The 17,685-nt window shown below is 50.8% G+C and overlaps 5 protein-coding genes across 5 annotated transcripts; 2 read left to right on the forward strand and 3 right to left on the reverse strand.

The window, feature by feature from the left end:
* Nucleotides 1-1,244: 1,244 nt before the first annotated feature.
* On the reverse strand, nt 1,245-3,139 carry J7T55_009421 (uncharacterized protein; the record flags this gene model as incomplete). Its single annotated transcript, XM_053135600.1, has 7 exons — nt 1,245-1,387; nt 1,480-1,504; nt 1,703-2,095; nt 2,174-2,260; nt 2,349-2,725; nt 2,829-2,970; nt 3,050-3,139. The coding sequence occupies 7 exons, from the start codon at nt 3,137-3,139 to the stop codon at nt 1,245-1,247; spliced, it is 1,257 nt and encodes a 418-aa protein (XP_052986681.1).
* Nucleotides 3,140-3,759: 620 nt separating this feature from the next.
* J7T55_009422 (uncharacterized protein) lies at nt 3,760-7,605 on the forward strand (the record flags this gene model as incomplete). The annotated part of the gene is made up of 9 exons (XM_053135601.1): nt 3,760-3,842; nt 4,149-4,555; nt 4,615-5,033; nt 5,111-5,323; nt 5,381-5,964; nt 6,514-6,762; nt 6,847-6,952; nt 7,111-7,149; nt 7,417-7,605. 9 exons carry the CDS (start codon nt 3,760-3,762, stop codon nt 7,603-7,605), a joined length of 2,289 nt encoding a protein of 762 aa, XP_052986682.1.
* A 168-nt stretch (nt 7,606-7,773) lies between these two features.
* Nucleotides 7,774-9,713, forward strand: J7T55_009423 (uncharacterized protein; the record flags this gene model as incomplete). The annotated part of the gene is made up of 4 exons (XM_053135602.1): nt 7,774-8,115; nt 8,174-8,284; nt 8,345-8,529; nt 8,588-9,713. 4 exons carry the CDS (start codon nt 7,774-7,776, stop codon nt 9,711-9,713), a joined length of 1,764 nt encoding a protein of 587 aa, XP_052986683.1.
* A 1,582-nt stretch (nt 9,714-11,295) lies between these two features.
* On the reverse strand, nt 11,296-12,638 carry J7T55_009424 (pectate lyase; the record flags this gene model as incomplete). Its single annotated transcript, XM_053135603.1, has 5 exons — nt 11,296-11,575; nt 11,675-11,862; nt 11,919-12,163; nt 12,235-12,404; nt 12,472-12,638. 5 exons carry the CDS (start codon nt 12,636-12,638, stop codon nt 11,296-11,298), a joined length of 1,050 nt encoding a protein of 349 aa, XP_052986684.1.
* A 2,155-nt stretch (nt 12,639-14,793) lies between these two features.
* J7T55_009425 (uncharacterized protein) lies at nt 14,794-17,157 on the reverse strand (the record flags this gene model as incomplete). Its single annotated transcript, XM_053135604.1, has 3 exons — nt 14,794-16,334; nt 16,537-16,861; nt 16,939-17,157. The coding sequence occupies 3 exons, from the start codon at nt 17,155-17,157 to the stop codon at nt 14,794-14,796; spliced, it is 2,085 nt and encodes a 694-aa protein (XP_052986685.1).
* Nucleotides 17,158-17,685: the final 528 nt, after the last annotated feature.

Raw genomic sequence — 17,685 nt, forward strand, 5'->3', positions numbered from 1 at the left:
CTTTCCATTTATAACAAGTTTTCCTTCAATTGGTGTTTGTCTCTCGGTCGTCATCTTGCCTGCTATGTCTTTTGATCGCCATGCAGAGAAATGGCGTTCTTCTCAAGACGTTTTGTTGTCGGGATAGTCCATCGTCCTTTAGTCACACCATTTGATTCATTGCAGCGGACACCGGCTGTAGCGGAGCACCGATCACAGCGGAGACCGCTGTCACTTACAAGCGAAGTGATGTCCCTCCCCCCTGTCGCGATCATAAATTCACGGCCAGGTCGGGTGCCCGGGGGGGGGGGGGGGGGGTGGCATCACTTTACTTATAAGTGAGAGCAAGTGCAGTGCCAGAGTAATAATCAGGCGACGTCATCGTCTAAGCAAGACGATACAGGACATAATTAAGAGGTTAGTCTAGACTTCCTTACCCACAAGAAGCCAAGCCACCGAATACGTAAACCACCCTGCTTCTTTCTCTCGGTCTTGTTTGGGAACCAGAAGCACCTGATTGGAGCGATTCATGTAGATCTGGCTCTTAGCCACACTTTCGCATAAACGCTTTGGTCCGTTAATCTCTGTAAATATTATTTTACATTATGTAATTCTTAGTGAAATAAACGGAGGCATTGCGGTACCGTCCTGTAATAGTCGAACCAATGATGGCAGAGAACTCTGGCGACTCACCAACAGGTCAATCAGGAGCGAGTCCAAGGAGGAGAATTACAGTAATTAGCAGACCCCTACTTTTGGATACTTGGCCGTAACAAACAAGCAGCCGTAGCCCCCACACCTGTACCGGTGAGATAGCACTCTCTCAGCATGCGCTTTTATTCCCGAATGACTCCGATGAGGCCCGAGAAAGTGCAAACACACATTTGCTCACGCAACGTCCGCAGTCGATCTTGCATGTTGCATACTGGGACAAGTCTATTTCTGTTACTACCACTTAGAAACGTTTGAGGCGCATTCTATGATGGCACGAAGCCTAGTTTGCACAACATAAGGGTGCTCTAATTGTAAGAATCTAAGCTGGGGAGAAGAGTTTGCAACAAGCGGGCCCGAGGCACAATAATATCGAACAGAAGGCGGTGGTCCGGTGCAGATTTCCGTGGTCACGGTCCACCGCTGGCGTGGCCGTAGCCACAACCGACCGGCCGAACCCGTAGCCGCAGCATAGACAAGATGTTCCTAGAGGACTACAGGCGCCTAATGAATTCATCAAACGAGGCCCACCCAAAATGGGTGCTTCTCATACCTTATGCACACTCCTCCTTGCTGCGGCGCTTTGCTAGCACCCGAACATGAGGCCTGACCAACACAAATGAATCGGTTGGTGTGTATCCCTTTCTTGATTCACTCAACGGATCTTGAAACTCCATGTCAAGCTCCAGGAGCAACGCTGCCACGACCAAAGTCATTTCCATGTATGCCATGCTTGGGTTCAAGCTGTAAGTACAAACTTCATAAATGTATCAAGGAACATGGACTCACGTTCTTCCCAAGCAAGACCTTGGACCTTTTGAAAACGGAGAGAACGCAGTCGTATCTCTCTTAGATCTCCCACCACTAATCCAGCGTTCCGGGATAAATTCGTCTGGTTTCTCGAAGTACATAGGATTTCTGTGCAATGACATGTTGGAAACACCCACTTCCGTCTAGGATTGCAGTCTGTAAGCTTCTAAGTGCTAGTCACTGTTGCAAATCATGCACTTACTCCAGGAGGAATGACCACGTCGTGAAGGGTGAATGGCCGAGGTGAATCGATGACTTGGCGCGGTATGAACCCAGAGTTTGGAGGGAATATTCTCAAGCCCTCTTCGATCACTGCTCTGAGATATGGCAGATGTTGGGCCTCCTGGTAGGTGATATCATCAATCGAGCTGAACTTGGACCTTATTTCCTCGGCCAGAGTCTTGTAGGTCTCCTTATGAGATATCAGGTGCCACAGTGTGGTCAGAAGAGCGGTCGAGGTGGTGTCAGATCCTGCAACAAACAGAATGATGGCTTCTCCGAACAACTCTGGATCAGGGAACGGTTCACCAGTCTCGGGCTTTTGGGCCGTCAACAGATAATTGAAGATGTCTTCTCTACGCGAGGCATTGCGTTTCTGTTTTAGCATCGCCCCGATTGCTCTCTACTGGGTGTGAGTGCCTTGACCGCATCTAGTGGGTGAGGATATACTTACCTGCGCCGGGTACTGACGGGTGGTGAACTTATTGGACAGTGCTCTGACTATCTTTTGCAGCAACGGCCATCTCCAAATTGTCCCTTCCTGTGGTAAGTGCTGGCATCAGTTTTGATCCCTGGTGAGGGCGGAGCGAGGCTGCAGCGCCAGGGGGTCGGTTGGGCGCGCTGCTTACCAGTGATACCCATTTCGCAGCTTGTACCAAGCCATCGCTAACCCTTGCCTTTTCTGCCGGATTGTGGATCAGATCAAAGGTCTCTCCAAAACAGACATCCGAGAGGATATCGATGGTCAAGGCCGAGAGGGCTTGGTCGAGATCCACGACCTTTTGGGCGACCATCGCTTCGTAGAGCTTCATGGTGTGCTCCATAAAGGTCACCTCCATGGCGTCGAGCTTTTTTTGGGCGAATGCATGAGAGAGGATCGACTTCTTCTGCTTAAAGGCATCTCCTACAGCTGCAAAGCTACTGGGAAAGCCTGGAGCAAAAGCCTTGTAGAAAGGGGATTTTTCGATGGGGGAGGAGCCCGAGAATATTTTGTGCAGTCCTTGTTCTGAATTCACAGAGACCGTATTTGGTCCGATGCGCACCAATGGACCTTGGGCATAGTTTAGATTTCCCTAGGCCTCCCAATCAATCTTGCAGGACGGACTCACCATATTTGTTGTGAAGATCACAAAGAAGGATGTGCCGAGTGCCGGTCGATAGGTGGTATGCATGCCAGAGGTCGGAGAGTTTGGCGAGGAAAGGCCCCGGAACCCGAGCGAGGGGGTGAAGGGTTATGGAGTACACAATCGGCTTGAATTGTTGGTTTACTGTAAGTTTTGGCCAAGATACGGTGCATCGGTCCGGGTAAGATTGAGGTGCTTAGACTTACGATGCAACAAGCCGCAAGAACCAAGATCAACAGCTTCTGGCCTGAGTCGGGAAGAGGAATCTCGTATTTTGAGAACAAGGACGACGACATGGTGGGCGGGTAAAACATTGAACGCAACGTATGGTCAGCTCCAGACGCGATGCAACTAACTGACTGACTGCAAGTAACAGCGAGGACAGTCGATGCCGGTACTGATGATTACTGCATCCTGCATAGACTATCATGTCAAATATCCATCATTGGGCCCCACAAGTGCGGTCACCGCGCACTGGGGGTTCCAATTGAAGTGCCCCTGACGGTGACCGCCGACAAAGCCTTGCCTTTTTAGCGTAGTCTCCTTTATCCAATGACGGTCGGGTGAATTTGCCAAAGCCAAAGCCAAAGCCAAAGCCAAAGCCTTTGCACCCAGAAAGAAACTCTTGGCCGCATGAGTGCGGGTGATTCCTACACCCGGTCGCCGACACCCCATTGCTTACTAGCTTTATCAACAGCTCACCTTACCGCTCAGGGGGGCCTACTTACATTCTGAGCCGGCTCAGCTCCCGATTCGGGTTACTAAGCAAATAGGGTGTATCATAGTCGGCGACTGGGTGTAGTGTAATTACTGTAGGAACGAACCACCATACACACCTTCCCCCACATTTCAAGGCGGCAGGGCGGATGTGCAGTGTGGGGAAGTGGGGGATGGGACTCGATTGCCCGTCTGCAACTTGAGCCCCACCACACCTACCTCTCTCCAGTACCTCCCCTTTCCTCCTTCCGAGTCGCCCGAGAAACGCTTCGCTGTACTACTGTATGTTTCTTTTCCCAAAGTTCAACGACCAACACTTTTGCTACACCACAGCTTTTTTATTGCCAACTTTTCTTTTCTTTCTTTCTTCTTTTCTTTTCTTAGCTGCATCGGCATGAGCACTAACGCAAAAGCTCGCCGGCTACCTTCTAGTTGTGTCAACTGCCGGCGTCGCAAGATCAGAGCAAGTCGCCATCCTTAGCACCCCATCGTCTCGCTCTGTCTCTCTGCTCCGTCAAATCCTTCTCTGACTCTACTGACGGCTGTCTGGACGTACCAGTGCGACAAGTCATCTTCGAGAGACTGTAGGAGGTGTGAACGACTGGGTTTGGACTGCGCCGTAACCGACGAGGTCGTCGTTCGACCATTCTACCACACCTCCAAGGAGCGCTTCGAGTTGATGGCAGCAGTTGTTCGGCACTTTTCGCCCAATACCCCACTTACCGTGGAAAACCTTCGCGAATACGTCTCCACATTGAGCAAAGCTACTTCAGACAGCTCATCATGCCGGAGCCCCGGACAAGAAGCCTCGCCTCCGCCATCCATCTCTCAGCCAGGCACTATTTCCAAAACTCCGGGGTCACATTCACAGTCATATGAGCACTCATATACACAGACACAGGAGTATGACGACGGCGCCGATGATGGGACATCGCCTGGTCTGTCTGAATCTAGCCTAGATGGTGAATTCATACCCGACGCTACATGCCAGCGCCGTAGGTGGCCCCCTAAAGCTGTCGAGCTGGTACCGAATCCCATATTGAGGGCAATATAGGTTTCGATAATGCTTCAAGCTGTGCCGTTCTCAATTCCAGAATCAGCTCGTGCATCCCTGACAGCTTCCCACGGCTTTCGATGTTGCAACGGGAGACCACAATCGACCTGAGCGATGGTCAACCACTCTGGGCAATCCCGGCCATCGCACTGCCATCTAGAAAATTGAGCGAGCAGTGTGGTGTCACATTCTTCACCCAGATCAATAGTGTTCTCTATATTCTCAGTCCCGAAAAGTTCTTCAACTCCGTCGAGGCTGCTTACAGCGGTAGAGACACGCCGACGTCTACTCAAGCGATCATCCACCTCGTCGTAGCTCTGGTGAATAGATCTTCCGAAAACTTTGAAACTGCACGAATGCAAATGGAAAGCGTCCTTGAAGAGGGAAGCCTGGAAAGTGTCCAGGCCATGATGCTCATGGTCTGTAATATCTTCACTTTCGATCATACAAGCTAATAAGTAGTCTCTAGTCCTTGTACCGACAGAATCAAAATCAGCGGCACACAGCCTGGGTTGCTCTAGGCAGTGCAACCAGAATCGCACAGTCACTCGGTATGCACATCAGGACGGAGGACGAGAGCCGGATGGTGGCGGAGCAAAAGACAAGACTGTGGTGGTCATTGTACGAGCTGGACCAATGGAGCTCGTCCAACCTGGGGCGATCCCCTGACACTTCTGTCAATATCGATACTGTCCCATCGCCGTGCGAGGTTAGCATCAGTCCAACTCACCACAATCCGGATTGCTAATCGACTAATATAATACAGAGCCTCACCGCAAGCGCCACGACTCCACCAATGTATGCAGCCGCGTCAGCACGCTTGGCACAGTTTCTCTCCAGGGCCACGAGTTGTATTTTCCTCAAGAAGACATGTAGAGGACGGGACATAGACGACCTCCTCCATGGTCTCAATGCCTGGTGGGCGAGCCTACCAGGATATCTAACTCAGGCAATACTATCGGAGTCATTCGCGCGCGCAACGCTTTATCTTCGATTAAGATATCATTATATCCTAGTTCTCATTACTCGAACATTCCTTTTCAATCCTACCTGGGAGAGCTCGACGATGAATCGCTACATCGAAATCTGCAACGACAACAACGACAAGTCCATCGAGATAATTCTTGATATGCAAGCCAGAAATGTTCTTACCAACTCATTTTGGTTCGACTCGTACTACATACTCTCAACATCTCTCATTTTGCTTCTACGAATCTTGAAGGATCCATCGTGTACGGATCTCCACAGCAAAGCGGAAATCATGCAGAACATTCTACAAGAATATCCAGGCAAAATACAAGCCTATGCCACCGAATGTTTCAAGCAGGTCCTTGAGGACATCAACACTCCGTGAGTCAAGTCCAATCAGGAAGTTTCCACAAGAACTTTCCAGCCTAACATTGTGTTAGCCAGGACAAAATCATTGGTCCCACTTTTGACGCGGTAATGACAACCTTGGATCTTTGGGATGAATCGGAACTGGTGTTTTGAAACCGGAACAGGCATCGTAGACGCACGTGAAGCCGCCTTGGTAGGTAGATTGTGCGAAATGACCGACCCATTCTCATTCACGGCATAAGCGAAATTATTGTTGTTTCCGCCGTCCAGGGACCCTCTGGTGGCCTTTTCGAACGTGTTGCACTTGTGCTTCGAAATGAGTCGTTGGAATCTAGTGGCTGAACTGACCCCAGTGATATCGTTCCGCTTCAAGAAAAAAGGCCATTCGGCGATGCTAGCCTCCGCATCAACCCGGTTGCACTAATATCGGGCACCATAGCGGATACTGGCAGCACATGTAGCCGCATCGCAATGCCTGCCCCCATCTTGCCAACTTGCCACTTGGACCCCCGTGGTGTGAACCGACCATGGTGATCGATATTGGACAAGGGTCACTTCAAGAGCGTCGGTGTCCAAGGATAGGATCGTGAAGGTTTGGGACCACGCCACGGGCAAGTGTCTCCAGACGCTCAAGGGCCATAGCGAGCTTATGTGGTCGGTGGACTTGTCGGGCGACAGCACACAGGAGTCATCAGCGTCTAAGGACAAGACTATCAACCTATGGGACTCCTCCAAGAGCCAGAGTCAACGGATGGCGGTGGGCCAAGCCAGCTCAAATATCGTGTTTGATATGATGGTAAAAGAAATGAAGTCAGTGGCCTAGACTTGAAAATCACACTGCTTCACAGGACAGCTTCTAGATTCGGAACGACCCTCAAATCGTACTGCGGTTAGCTCCAGAGTACCGGCCTCAGCATGTGGTTCTCATGCCAGCGACGCACCGGAACCACCCTCTCAATTCCTCTCTCGACTAGCCCGCATGTCGGGGCCCGATGGCTTGGTAAGCCAGTGGCACTGCATTTGACGGTGAGGGGTCAAGACCACTGCGGTGCCTGCACGTACTCAATGATGAAGTTCACATGGACAAGACGCCAGGCCACCAACCTATGCATGTTTCAGAGGCCAGGGAGTCGCCATCACGACCTTACATTTACGCAGCTTCTGCCTGTGATTGACACCTTCCGCAAATCCCCGCTGGTAAGAATGACAATCTGATTATTGTGACCAGTGATTTGAGCCTTCGAGTTATAAAGTTGTTGATTTCTGTTGAGAGTCGCCTACGGAAAAGAAAAACAGAGGTAGCGCAGCTGCACACACGCACTGGAAGCTCGTCCACACAGTATTTAAGGTCAATGATTTAATTTTAACTTCAGGTATATTCAGACAGAACGAGACCGCTTTTGCACAATCCACAGTCCACTACGATAGCCTGTCCTCGTCTTGGCATTGGTATTCTAAAAACAGTCGGCCGCGGTTCAGGATTTAGGGTTGAAATCAACCAATCAGCATTACAGTGGCGGACAGCTGCTGCGGTTTGGCCAGAGTACTGCCGGGATGGTGGCCTTGGCAAATCCCCTGTTTCATCAAATAGGGCTGGCCGAGACTGAGTACGGAGTCCCATCCGAAGCGACGGTGACCCCATTGGCTGCTTGACTGAATCGTTTACAAAATGAGTGTATCCAACCTTCGGCACTGACCTGGGCTGTGTTTTTCTTAAGGCCTGATGGGCCCGGCTCAATACGAAAGCCTTCGAGGCTGCCTGCTCGGCTCTGTGTTTGGCTCTTCGTTTGTAAGCAATCGAATCACAGCAACAACGTCAAGATGCAGTCTCCCACGGCCGTCAGCCTGCAGGACCTGAGAAGCACATGCAGCCGTGCTGAGTTATACGGCTGCCCAGCTACCAAGGCATACCGGAGAACTTACACCCTCCGCCTCTTTTTCGGATGGGTAATCACCGTGGCTCTCAGCGGTGCGATTTATTATACGCTCCACATATACTCTGAGGTCGTACCGATCATGGGGAAACAGACGAAAAAAGAATTCAATACTCTGATCACCGCCTTTTCCATCCTTCTCAGTTTATCTGTCAGCGCATTTGTCGACAGGACAATACGAGATGCACGCTGGTGGTTCCTCAGCCTCCGCTTCAGGCCCAGGCGCACCGTAAGCAGAGACTAGGTACCCCAGATTAGACGTTGCTAATACCCAGGCGTCTATCCAGGTCGAGCTCATCTTGCAGGCAAATGGGATTGTTTCCGTTCTCATACTTGCCATCAGGTCAAAAAGATCCACAATATACACTGCCGCGCTATTGTGGTTCCTCTTAGCAGTCGTGAGTTTGTGCTGTGCCGTGGATGAGACAATTATCTTGCTCACTAACGGTCTAACCCAGGCATCTCAAATCGGCCTCGCTACCCTCGGACTATGTTACTCAGTCGAAGATGCCAGCAAGTTGGCCTTGGTGGTGACTCCCGGGAAAGTACTCGTGCCAGACCTGAGCGCGATTCGGACCTTTAGCACTGTCGTGGCAGGCAACGATTATTCAAGTTCGGGCGCCCAAGAATACACCGCAAACAGGTTAGGTGCTCTCTAGACCCTCCGGCCTTTGCGTGGCACTGACCTATGAGAACCTCAGTTACGGCTCCATGTCCCTCACGTATGCGGACGATCTCCCCGAGTCCGCTCCTTCACGCGGTGACCTACGATTGGCATCAGACCCTCGGATATTCTGCGATGCGCAACAGTGTCAATACGTCTTTCGAGAAAAAAATACTCCGCCCACAGACTTGCCCAACGACGCCGACTTTCAACCAATTGTCGTCGCCACAGACCGCAGGATCGACAGCAGCGGTACATGCATCCGCCACCAAGTCATAGCTGGAGGTGACGGCGGAAGCACAAATGTAACCATTGATGTCGGAGGTGGTGAAAATCGGACAATCGAGATTCCTTTTGCGGGAGGCACGAACCAGACAACCTACATGACCAACACGTCCCTGGACTGCGGCGCTGGCTGTGGTGTCGTGACAGCCTTTGAATCCTCCCCGGCCACGTCGTGGTACTACGATTGCAATGTGACAGTCGGGGCCGCAACCAACGCCACGCAGCCAGCACACCAGGTCTCAAACCACGTCCGGCTCCTCGCGGCGCAGGGCATCGCACTTCAGGGCTATGCCGTCCTATCCTTCGTCGACGACTCGCGATCACAGTATCAAAGCTACCCCGCGGAGACTGCCTTTGGGCTCGCGGCCGGGGGCGACGCAGACGCGATGGCCATGAGGATGGCGCGGTTTGCAATAGGCGTCATTTGCGCAGCTGCTGATTCCAACAACGAGATGATCATCCAGGGGTATCCGCCCGTCAGAGGGTCGCGGGTCAAAGTCGACCACTGGGACTACGCATCGTTGATCCTACTGTCGGCTGTTGTCGCGCAGCTCGTTCTGAGCATCGTCCTGGCCTGCATGTCTTATAAGGTCATTATCCCGCCCGAGGGGCTCGTTGGAATGGCTCAGCTACTCAAATCAATGGCGCGAGAGACTCACGTTGCACAACGCGGGGAGGTGGGAGACAAACCTCTGAGGGAAGACTCGACCTGCCGTTTCTCCTCCAAAGGCTACTGCCCTGATTGCAAGTGGATCTACAGGCACAAGCTCGTTTCGGAAGACGGCATCCATGATTTATATATGGAACATCTGCCGTGTGACACGAAAGCGGAGGGTGGTTACACAAAAATACAAGGAGGCCTGAATAATGAGTGGTAGAGCGGGTATATGTATTATAGAATCGTCTCTGAGCACACGCAAGAAAAGTTCAGAACGGGGCGCTTATAGAGCAAATTCACTGTAAATTATCATAATGGATCTGTGGAAAGATTTATATGGATAATAGAATTGTACCTTCTTTGTGGAACCTGCAAGTAAATCATGAAAGGCTCAAGATTGTGGAACCTGATAAGTAAGACTAGATTCAATCCTTCATACCTATGTGTCGCATGATATCGGGGAAATATAAGCTGTGGAGAGCAGACACTCCATCCTTTTTACATCGTTGAAACTCTTCATCGGGATGTAATTCTTCCAGTATTGTTTACCCGAATAGTGAAGACAAAGGATTACGTCGTCTATTAACCCAACGGCCTACATGCTCAGCTCCTCACAAGCTTCACGCATGGGTGACCGAAGTGCGTCACTGGATGACAAGACTCCATTCCTCGGGTGTTTTGATCCAAAGACCTGCAACCATCACTGGGACTTTCCGCCTTACTGTTTAACTTTGGGACCCGTTGTAAGCCTCTTCTACTATGATAGATGAACTTTCGGCTAAGTTGATAGACAGTGTTGGTAGCTGATATCGTCCTCCGAGTAGCAAATGAGATGGCTCATCCCTGCTGTCTGCCATCTTCTATCTACAAGTGACGATTTCTCGTCGAATTCAACAAAATCAACTGTGTTACTTTGAACTCAACCAAGAATTCATTTTCTCGCGTCATTGGACCTTAGGAGCTTCAAACATCCCTCTTCATCCTGTCCAAACCATGCTCATATCCCCTTAGAACTCTCATCCAGATCAGTTGGTGCCCCAACGCCTTGTATTTCCTCGTCCGTCCAAACGTGCAGCCCAAACGCCAACGTCGCGAATGGACAGCTAAGTTTAAAAATCATCTGATGGAGATTTCTTCATTACCAACTTGCACGGTTTCGAATCCTTTCCTGCAGGTCAGTTTTTGATTGGCTAGTTCTTTATGCGAATATTTCTCATGAAGAATTGTTACTGCAAGGGTCGTCCCCGGGAATGATGAGGCTTTTCCAGTTTTCTGACAGCTCTCTAGAACTCCCGGCCAATCAAAAATACAAAAAGCTCACCCCTCAATGAACTAAGGCCAACATACAGAAAAATAAGAGAATGTGAAGAAATTGTTCAGCTCGAAAGTCTTAGTGTGAGCACATATAACACTGCTATACAGTAAATAGCAAGATTGATTCGACCACATGCGTGTGTCAGCCAGTTGCAGAATCAACACAACCTGGAGACTCGCGAGATTCGCAGATCTGATATATCTTGGTCTGGGGAAGTCGAGGTCTCGCATAAGCATGACAAGGAACTATGAGACTCAAAAGTTTGCTTTCGCTGAAAGAGTGACGAGAATGAGCCAGACGAATATATACAATGCCACGATTACTGCAGCACTCTCCCACATTCATTCTTCCTTCAAGACTGCTCATTTGCAGGCCCACAAGGTTCTTACCCTATCCGACCATTACATCTCATCAGACCTTGGAGAACTACCTCAGAGGCCAGAACCATAGTGCAGATCCGCATGCCGGCTTCAGAGGATCCATCATCTTAGAAGCTCAGCTTCTGACCAGCGTTGGCGGTGACGCTGCTCTTGACACTGCCCGAGCCGAGCTTGGAGTACGAGTACGGGACGCTCTTGAGGGTGCCGGTCGCAGCCGTGTTCGCGGACCCGCCGAGGGCGACGTCGCTGACGACGGCGTAGCCGACCACGTCGCTGTCGGCCGAGTAGATGGCCTTGGTGCCGCTGCTCTCGAAGACGGACGACTCGATGAGGAGCTGGGCGTTCTCGCGAGTGTTGATGCCGGTGTTGACGGCGTAAAAGTAGCTGCTGTACGCGGGTAATTACGTGTGGTCAGCTGGCCGCCCGCGGAGAGACAGGCAAGCCAAGGGGGATGCGGCTTCCCAATTTCCATTCAGCATGACTTACTTGAAAATGTGACCTGTGCCAAATCGGAAAGATGGGGCACGCGAGTTAATGTTGTTCCAGTAGTTGTTCGCGTAGGTGACGTGCAGGTGACCGGTGTCTTCGTCGCCGTTGGAGTCGGAGTGCCCGACTAGGGAAGCCTTGTACTGTACAGATAGAGTCTTGGTGAGTATTTTGTATTGTCCCCCAAGCTGTTGAGAAACAGTAATGTGTATGTTTGTCTAAGTAGAGCTATGTATATACTTACGTGGTCATGAATGTAGCTGTTTGAGATGGTCACCCACTCGCTGGCGTGAGTCACATCGACCAAGCCGTCGTAGTAGTCCTTGTCATGGTCCAGGTCGCTGGACAAGTCAACATGATCGACCCAGACATTGTTGGATGCTTGGATAGTGATAGCATCGCCGTTGTCAGCGAGAACCTTGCTGATCTTCAAGTTTCGCACGATAACGTTCGATTGCCCGTTGATGGTCAGACCAATGCCAGTAAGTGCTGCGGTCGAAATCTTGTCAGTCATGCCATAGAGATAAAAGTCGTTTCCACGAGTGAGGAGATAGACGTACAGCTGCCGGATTTTCCGATGATAGACTTGTTCGAGGTAACTTTCACCTTGGCGGATCCCGAAATGGCTCCGCTGACGACGATGACGGCCGCGCTGCTGGATCCGGCGGCGGCCGTGAGCTGTGCCAAACTAGTCACAGTAGTGGTAGTTCCTCCGCGACCTCCAGTGGTTCTGGAAAGAACAGCATCAGTAAGACTGCACCAGCAAAAGTAACGGGACGACGTAAAAATGGGCGTACCCTCCATTCTGAGTGGCGTAGCCGACATCAGCGGCGTCAGTGATTGCGGCTCGCTTTTCGATGCTGCGCGGGTCTACGACGGCGTCATCTTGGACAGTGGGAGTAGGCGAGGCTGTGACGAAAGACGCAAGAAACGCCAAGGTGGACAGAATCAAAGTCTGCTTCATCTTTGTTTTAGCGGAACAGAATTTATGGTAATGGAGAAAGTGTTCGGCAAGAGATTGGCAGGGTGTTGATCTGGAGCTTGCGAGGCGTCTTTCGCTGATGGATGGTCTCTCTGTGGCTCTTATATATCTTCATTCATGAAGCCCTCTCGTTGCCATACTGGACGAGTCTGTCCTGAAAATACGCGAGCCCCATGGTCAAGATGATGTCGACCTCGCTATCCATGGCGTAGACCAGCGGACTTCAATATTGCACGAATTAGAAAATCTTCCAGACGCGGCTCTGAGCGTCTCCTTTGAGAGACAAACACCACAGCCCGGGGGTACTTGCAGCTACAGGAGCTCCACAGCTGGACATGTCAATTATAACAGGCTTCGCTCATCTTTGTAGCTGCATCCCACAGGCCAGCACACGTCGTCTGATGCGAGCGACGTCCACTTTGACGGCTGCTTACATTCCGAGGCTCGACAAAGGGGCATGAAATCAGGATCGGAGACTGATGTGATGGGACTGGGTACTGACAACATACAGGAAATCCCGGGGAAGGGGACCGCCTGTACATTTTCGGGCACTCATGCCGCGACTCCTCGGCGATGGACAGGCCAATTGGTCATGCGCAAAGTCTAGCGTACATGGGTCGGTTGCGCCCGCATGCAAGTTATGTAAAGCCAGGTGGCTGAGAGCCTATTGTGGACGTCTTGGCATCTTTCTGTATAGTTGGGTCCCCATGCCGGTGCAAATATCGAACATTGAAGATGAAACACTGCGGAATCCTTGTCGTACCACCTCGTCTGACCCTTGTTGGTACCTTGCGTACTGTTTTCAGGGATCCCAGATGTTGTTATGGATTTGGAGAACTCGTGAATTCGCTCTGTCACTGTTGTCCCATCAAATACCTAAAGAGTATTGAGCCCTCGTTCATTTCAGAATGCCGTAAAATCATTAAAGCCGGACGCCGGGCAAGATCAGTGGAGTGAGTTCCATGGGTGAGGACCTAATTTGAAGGTACTCGTTATAGTCTATCAGTCAATTCAAAGTTATAAGAACCCTTGTTCCACAAGCGGAGGCTGCATGCCGATGTGTGCGATTGCGGGGAAGAATACGGAGATATCGTTGGAGGAGAATATGTCTCCCGTTTATTACTGGTAGGCTAACTGGCGATTTGAGGTGGCTAAGCAGGTTCGTCCGTAGCGATGACACCTAACTAGCAGATCTGACATGATCACAGATGATGCCACATTGTGCGGCCCGAGGTCCTTAAATCATCGAAATTCCGGATGTGGTTTCTCATGGTGTACAACATCGCGTCTTGGCAGCGGACCTACCCCTTGGCAGTTGACTGAGCAGATGCCCTCAATCACAGCATGTTACAATACAACCTCGTGGCAAACATCCATCAGGAGGGTCTCCAACACCGGAGTTTCTTCATACATAACTAGGCAAGAACTAATATTGTAGATGAGGCTACTACCAGATTGCGAGTGCATGACAACGCTGTCAGTATGAGTCTGGCGCAATGTCGCATACACTATCCGTTCCGAATAGGTAAATCGAAGCAATCGTTGTTGGGTGCAGGGAGGTGAAATTCTTTCCGGCCTGACCTCGTGAGCTTTTTCATCGACCAGCCCTCCAGGGGTCTTGCAATCTCCCACTATGTGGTACCCAGCCTGGAGAGTCGACCCATATGTACGCCTACAGAAGCCGCCGGCTGGTTTCGCTAGCAGCTTGTTTGTCTCCATCGATGAGAGGTCCCAGATTCCACATGCGTTGTCTTAGTCGACGAGAATAATGCGGGGCTTAGCAAAGCTATATACTGTGTCCTCGCAAGACCTGGGTTGCTGTGCTGAATGAAGTTGTACAGAAGAGCTGGCCAGCCTGCTCTTTGACAACCAGGACTGTAGTTAGAAGTCGGAACACCTGCGAGCTGGCCAAGGTGACTAATCAGGAAAAGCTATATGACGGACGTAAGACATGCCAAGTTGCACTATTTTGCATCGCGAAACAACGAGCGCTTCCTGAGAATACCCTCACAAGTGAAACAGTTTACTTTGAATATAAACAAGCGTCCTACGTCGAATGGGCTAATTAACAATTGAGGGGCATTTCCAGCAGCAGACATCACGGTGTTAAAGCTTCGCGAATGTTTAAATAGATTCACTACGCCGTAGATTCCGTATCCCTGTTGCTAGTGCCGTCAAGTAGAGTTTCAAAGAAGAAGGAGTCCACACCCTGAAAGACCCAATCTTCTCTGTCTGCTACCAACCCAGGATACTGCTCTTGTTGTAAGAGTTGCGAATCATATAGTTCAACCTCATTCGTGCCAAGAGCGGCAAGTGGCTCGAGGTGTGCATCGCTGGGACTGCAACCAGCAGCAATTGAGATGCCGTCCTCAGCACTCATTACTGTGTTAATTTGAGACTGGACCGGAGTACATGGTGGCGAGACTCCTTGCGGTGATTTCGCGGGGCCGCTGGCTGTTGCAGAGGCGGGTCCAGCTTTGGAAATTTCTTTGCTCGTCCCTTCTTGTAAAATCTCGATGGTGCCAAAATACGGGATGTCGACGCTCACTATAGTGTTGATTTCCACATTGGATGTAAGAGTGCCGCCTGCTTCTTTTATCACATTGACTTTCCGCAAGGTTGAGTTGGTAGTGTCAGCGTCAAGAGTTGATAGCCGACGTAGCAGATCTGTGCTCCGCGCACTCAGTGCGTCTGAGTGAAGCCGATTAAACTCATCCATGTTCTCTTGGATTTTCTCAATCATCGCCCGGTCGCTGTGATAATGGTGGGCGAGGAGGTCCCCCGCGTCGGTCGGGTGGCGGCGACTGTCCAGATGGGCCAGCAGCAACGTCAAGGCGGCCATCAGAGCTAGGAAGTCGACTGTGCGGCAGCTATAGGCAAATCCGTTGAAGCTTCGTAGCGTGATAAAACGTGAGAGAATCTCACGCGAGGCACTGGCACACGTCAGGCGCGAGTATGCCAAGCTGCGTGACGCTGATGGCGAATGAAGCATATGGGGTAGATAGAGTTGGTTCAGAAGATTGTAGTGCATTAGCTGTGCAAAGATACGTCTGGTGTTCCAGAACAGCTCTTGAGCATCGGTTAATTTGCTGCTCATGTCCGGGGTCAGCCACCACTTGCTAGGTAGGCTTCTGGCAGCACCCTGCATTTCCATGTCGATGGCTCGCGTCAGAGTAAGGTCTTCGATGTTTGAGCGAGATTCGTTCCGCTCCAATATTCGAGATGCAACAACGCAGTGGATCCGCTCGAGCCGGCCCACAGGGGTATCACTCGTGAGCAACTCTTCGGAGCCCATGCTGCGGTCAAGAGAGCCCTGGGAAAACCCTAGCATCAGACAAAGATATCTGTCCGTAAAGAGTATCCGAAACCACATGAACTGCGGGTGGTAGTTCAAACTAGAATCAAGAATCTGGTACTGTGCTTTGTGACCCATTCGATTGAGGCCCATGATCTGTGCAATATTCATTGCTCTGCGGCCCGCCAGCCAACTTCGGCGCAAATCGCCAACATTCGCGTGGAATACACTTTCGATCATGACACACTCAAGACTCTCAATGCTTCCAAGCAGTTCGTCGTCTGTCGTTACCAGGCGGATGGCCAGGTTGGACAGTCGTTCCATTATATCTTGTGGAGACTCTGAGAGGCCTTTGATCTCTTTTTGAAGATTGGGGTGAAGATCTACAGCATTCAAGGTTAGCTATCGAGGTACAGAGAAGGAGATCTCACATCGTAATGGGTCAGAATAAGCACTACGCATTTACATCTCCTCTCATAAGCTGCAGCTCAACAGAAATTGCCCAAAGCAAGGAGGAAGGCAGCAAGTAAACACCATATGAACAGTGTCTCCCAAGTATGAAAATCGTATTAGGAAGGTTCTCACGTTGCATAAATGTAGCCAGCAGTAGCATGTGCCTCGCAAGCAAGACCGGGTGTTGATGTGGACCAGGGATCTCTAGTAGAACCTTGGGAGTTTTCAGCCCATTCTGGCAGAGTGTAGTGTATGGCATGGTCATTATTTCATGAGCGAGCACAGAGGGGTGCTGACTGGCGATGCATATTCTTTCCATATCTTCTCGGGAAGGCAGCGAGTTATGCAAAGATCGAGACAATGTCTCCAGTTTGCCGTGGCTGACTTGTTGGGTATGGTCCCTAGACACCCGAGCTCCTGGAGTTGATCCAAGGGTGTCATCCCCGATGATACGACGCTGACGAATCAGTCAACACAATTTGTAGTGACGACTTAAAGTATAATAAGTCTGTCTTCGGATCGCGGGATACCAACCTCATGTGCCTTTAAATATGTTGGACTGGAGGACCGCGAGACTGTTGATACCGGGGTCCGGAACCCATTCTGATGATTCGACTGAACGCTAAGGGCAGCCTTTGCGGGCGTCGTCTCCCCGTATTTCTCGCCATTTTGATGGGACGTGCACCCAGGAGGCTCATACAGGCGATTCGTGTTAGCAGTGGTGGTTATGCCCATAGACGTGTGGTCTGGCATAAGCGTAGGAGTTGCCAAGAGTGACACATTCTCAGGGCACTCCTGTCCAACACAACGGGAGCCACGGCGCTTACACTCGTCACAAGGGCCACCATCGACCAAGGGATCAGGAACGCATTTCACCTTTCGTTTCTTGCAGTGCCAACATGAATGTGTCCCTTTTCGAAGGCGTCTCCGCTTCACCAGGGGCTCAACATCGGCCGGTGCCGCTAAATTGGACGACATAGAGCACAATTTCATGTGTTTGTACAATTCGGAGCAAAATGGCTTAATTATGTGTCAGGCTGGACTCCGTTGAACATTTGTGTGGATGCCAACTAAGAGCACGTGGAAAGAGAAGCCAGACGGCGGGGGAGTTATACCATTGAATGGAAATTCGGCCCAACTAGACAATTGAAGCACGTGAGCGGCGGAAGAGTGTACATTTGTCAGCGTTGACATGGCACACAGCCTTCCATTGCGGCGGGCCGCAGTCGGCCTCGGCGGAAGATTGGGGGACGGCGACGGGAATAAACCATAAGACAGCTT

This window comes from Diaporthe amygdali (assembly GCF_026229845.1).
Source record: "Diaporthe amygdali strain CAA958 chromosome Unknown NODE_57_length_265687_cov_63_683457, whole genome shotgun sequence".
In the NCBI taxonomy this organism is placed as follows: domain Eukaryota; kingdom Fungi; phylum Ascomycota; class Sordariomycetes; order Diaporthales; family Diaporthaceae; genus Diaporthe; species Diaporthe amygdali.